Source organism: Phytophthora infestans, genomic scaffold, assembly GCF_000142945.1.
Source record: "Phytophthora infestans T30-4 supercont1.473 genomic scaffold, whole genome shotgun sequence".
Taxonomy (NCBI): domain Eukaryota; phylum Oomycota; class Peronosporomycetes; order Peronosporales; family Peronosporaceae; genus Phytophthora; species Phytophthora infestans.
Window position 1 is genome coordinate 29,645 of NW_003303291.1, and position 3,049 is coordinate 32,693.

Consider the following 3,049-nt stretch of genomic DNA (forward strand, 5'->3'; position numbering starts at 1 on the left):
TGAAGAAGATCCGCGCTCTGACGGAGAAGTACGGCGTCTTTACGGATCTCATTTCAGAGAACCCGAACGCGGTGCTTCTCGCTAGCTCTCGCTACAAACTCATGGAGAAGCGGAAGGTGCGTGCCCAAGTGTTGGAGTACAACCGCAAGATCGGGAAGCGCTTTCTTCTTCCGGAAAGCGTCGGATCTCGTTGAAATCGGTGAATTTCTGTCCGGGTACGTGGAGGAACTCGCCCCATTCCTCAGCCGTCTCCTCCGCGCCCTCGACAGGGATAGTAGCTGACGAGTTGTAGAGCTGAAGCACGAGGGGACGACGCGTAACGATGCCCGATCCACGCGGCAAGAAATCTTTGCCCACAATGTTCTCAAGCACAGACGACTTGCCGCTACTCTGACTACCAATGACCACAATCTGCGGCAGATTGATAGGAGACTGTCCGATGGCGCTGAACACGTCCTGTAGCTTGTTGATAATGGGGATCAGCTGGTCCATGGTGACCTGACGTTGCTGTCTTCTTAGAGAATGCGGCGGTCTTTTCCTCTCTTCCGCACTGCTTTTTTGGCTCGCGAGTCTGATTTATGGCTAAAAACCTTGGAAGGTTTTTTACACTGCACTTTGGTGTGTCATACTTAAGCTCACGAATTAGTCACTCCAGAGGGGCTGTCAATAGTGCCCTTCAAGAACCTTCACCAGTCAAAAACGATGAACATCACCAACGAGCTGCAGTGGCGCGACCTGCATCTGCTGCACGTGCATCGTGACACGCTGCGCTGTGCGCTCACACGATGCGTCGCCTGCTGCTACAAGGTTGTGCTGCACAATCGCCCGGGTTTGATGCCTAACGTGAGACCGGAGATGTGCCCACGCATGGCATCAAAGGTGAATGAGCATGATGCTAAAGCTGATGGGCACAGCATCGGACTGTACGACGCAGCTCAAGTAAAGCGAATCTTGACGGTCGGCGATGGTAACTTTTCGTACTCGTTGGCGCTGGCCCGTGCGCTGGGTCCGGATTCGGGTGTGCAGCTTGTAACAACGTCGCACGAGAGCAAGAAGTCGGTGGTCGAGACGTACCCGGATGGAGAGAAGTTTTGATCATGGACGTCGATGATGACGAGTTCATTGTGGGTAACGATTTACTTGTGATGCTGGGTATTAACGTCGACCAGCAACTGGAGCAACTGGCTAGCCGTGGAGACGATGAGACTAGTGGTGATTCGATTGAGTTGGAGGCGGACGAGATGCCGTTCAACTCAGAGGGACCCTCATCAAGTGATGATGGCATCTTTGCTGCAGTGGAGCGTTTGATTTCTGGTGCGGTGGAGAATGGTTTCCCTATGGATCGAGTTGAGCAGTTGTGTGCGATTGTGCATGCCTATGATGTGTGGCGTTTGGAGCTACGTGCTGATCCGCCGGACCGCTGGAAGTGCGTCTTCGTGAAGGAGTTCGTCCATCCAAGTGTAAGCCGCGGAAGTACCCGCCACACATCCGAAAGTTTCTCCGTGTATTTAACTCTCGTCTGGTTGCCTTAGGAATGGTGTACGAGAATCCCAATAGTCGTTGGGCAAGTCCTGTGTTACCAGTCAAGAAGGCTGCGGACCTCACAGATTTGCGCCAAACTACGGACTACCGGGAGCAGAACGAGAAGACGGAGGTGATGGCGGCTGTCATGCCCATTTTGTCGCTAGTTCTGGAGAATGCACGTGGAATGAAACATTTCGGTTTATTTGATTTTCTCAAGGGTTTCTGGCAATTGCCTCTCGCTGAACTTTGTCAGGAATTTCTCTCGTACATGACGGACGAGAAGATCTTCACACCTCGGAGAGTACCCCAAGGTTGCAGTGATGCTGCAATTTTCTTCCAGAAGACGATGGAAGAATGCTTTGCCAGTCTTCTGTACGAGCATCTACTAATTTGGATTGATGATTTGCTCCTGTATGCTGACGACATTGATGTCTACCTCGAGAAGCTCGCTAAGTTCTTCTCGCTGCTGAATCAATTTGGCCTTAAGCTGAGTGCCAAGAAGTGCAGCCTGTACCAGACTGAAGTAAAGTGGTGTGGCAAGCTGATCAATAGCCAAGGTGTACGTCATGATCCTGAGCGGATCGACACACTGAGAGCCATGCCGTACCCGAAGACTGCTGCGGAGCTCCAACAGTTCGTCTGCGCAATCAACTGGATGCGTGAAAGCATCGTGGATTACGCCAGAAATGTTGCTCCGTTGCAGAAGCGTCTTGACCAAGCCCTGGCCAGCACAAAGCGAGCGAAGCGAGCCGCTGCTGGGATCGAGATTGAGCTCACGGAAGAAGAACGTCAATCATTCGATGACGTTAAGGAGATGTTAGCCTCGGCGGCTACACTTGATTTTCCTGAAGATTCGGCGACGACCTGTCTATTCACGGACGCCTCGGACATTGGCTGGTCCGTGATCGTCACCCAGGTCGTGAACTTTGATTCGAAGGTGCCTGCCACCGACCAGCAGCACCGACTACTCCAGTGTTTGAGTGGAACTTTCACTGGAAGTCAACTGAACTGTACCGTCATAGAGAAGGAGGCGTTTCCTATTGTCATGGCTTGCGATAAGCTTGACTACCTTCTCCTCCGACCCCAGTCATTTCGCATGTACTGCGATCACCGCAACCTAATTCATGTGTTTGCGCCTCATGAAAGTGTGAAGAAGCATATCAAGGGCAAATTGTTGCGGTGGGCTATGAAAGTGATGAATTTCCGCTACGTCGTGGAGCATGTTCCGGGCCATGCCAATGTATGGGCGGATATGATCTCTCGTTGGGCCGGAAATCACTTTCCGGCAGCTACAGTCAAGCGGCTGAGGGTGGTACGTCGGCGTACGACCCCTGCCGTCCAGCCTACAGGACCGACGCCGATGAGGACCTCTGGGTGACCAGGATATCGTTTTGCCCAACTCTTCCTCCACCTGCTAAAGAAGAAAGCCAAGTTCACCTCACCCTGTAGGCGGACGAGCGCAATGGGAGACAGGGTGCTACCCTCTCTGACCGACAGAAATGGGAGAGCTCACCCACCTCAGGGA

General features: G+C 52.7%; 1 protein-coding gene across 1 annotated transcript; it reads left to right on the plus strand.

Moving 5' to 3' along the window:
• Positions 1 to 834: 834 nt before the first annotated feature.
• On the plus strand, positions 835 to 1,095 carry PITG_21628 (uncharacterized protein; the record flags this gene model as incomplete). Its single annotated transcript, XM_002894782.1, has 1 exon — positions 835 to 1,095. One exon carries the CDS (start codon positions 835 to 837, stop codon positions 1,093 to 1,095), a length of 261 nt encoding a protein of 86 aa, XP_002894828.1.
• Positions 1,096 to 3,049: the final 1,954 nt, after the last annotated feature.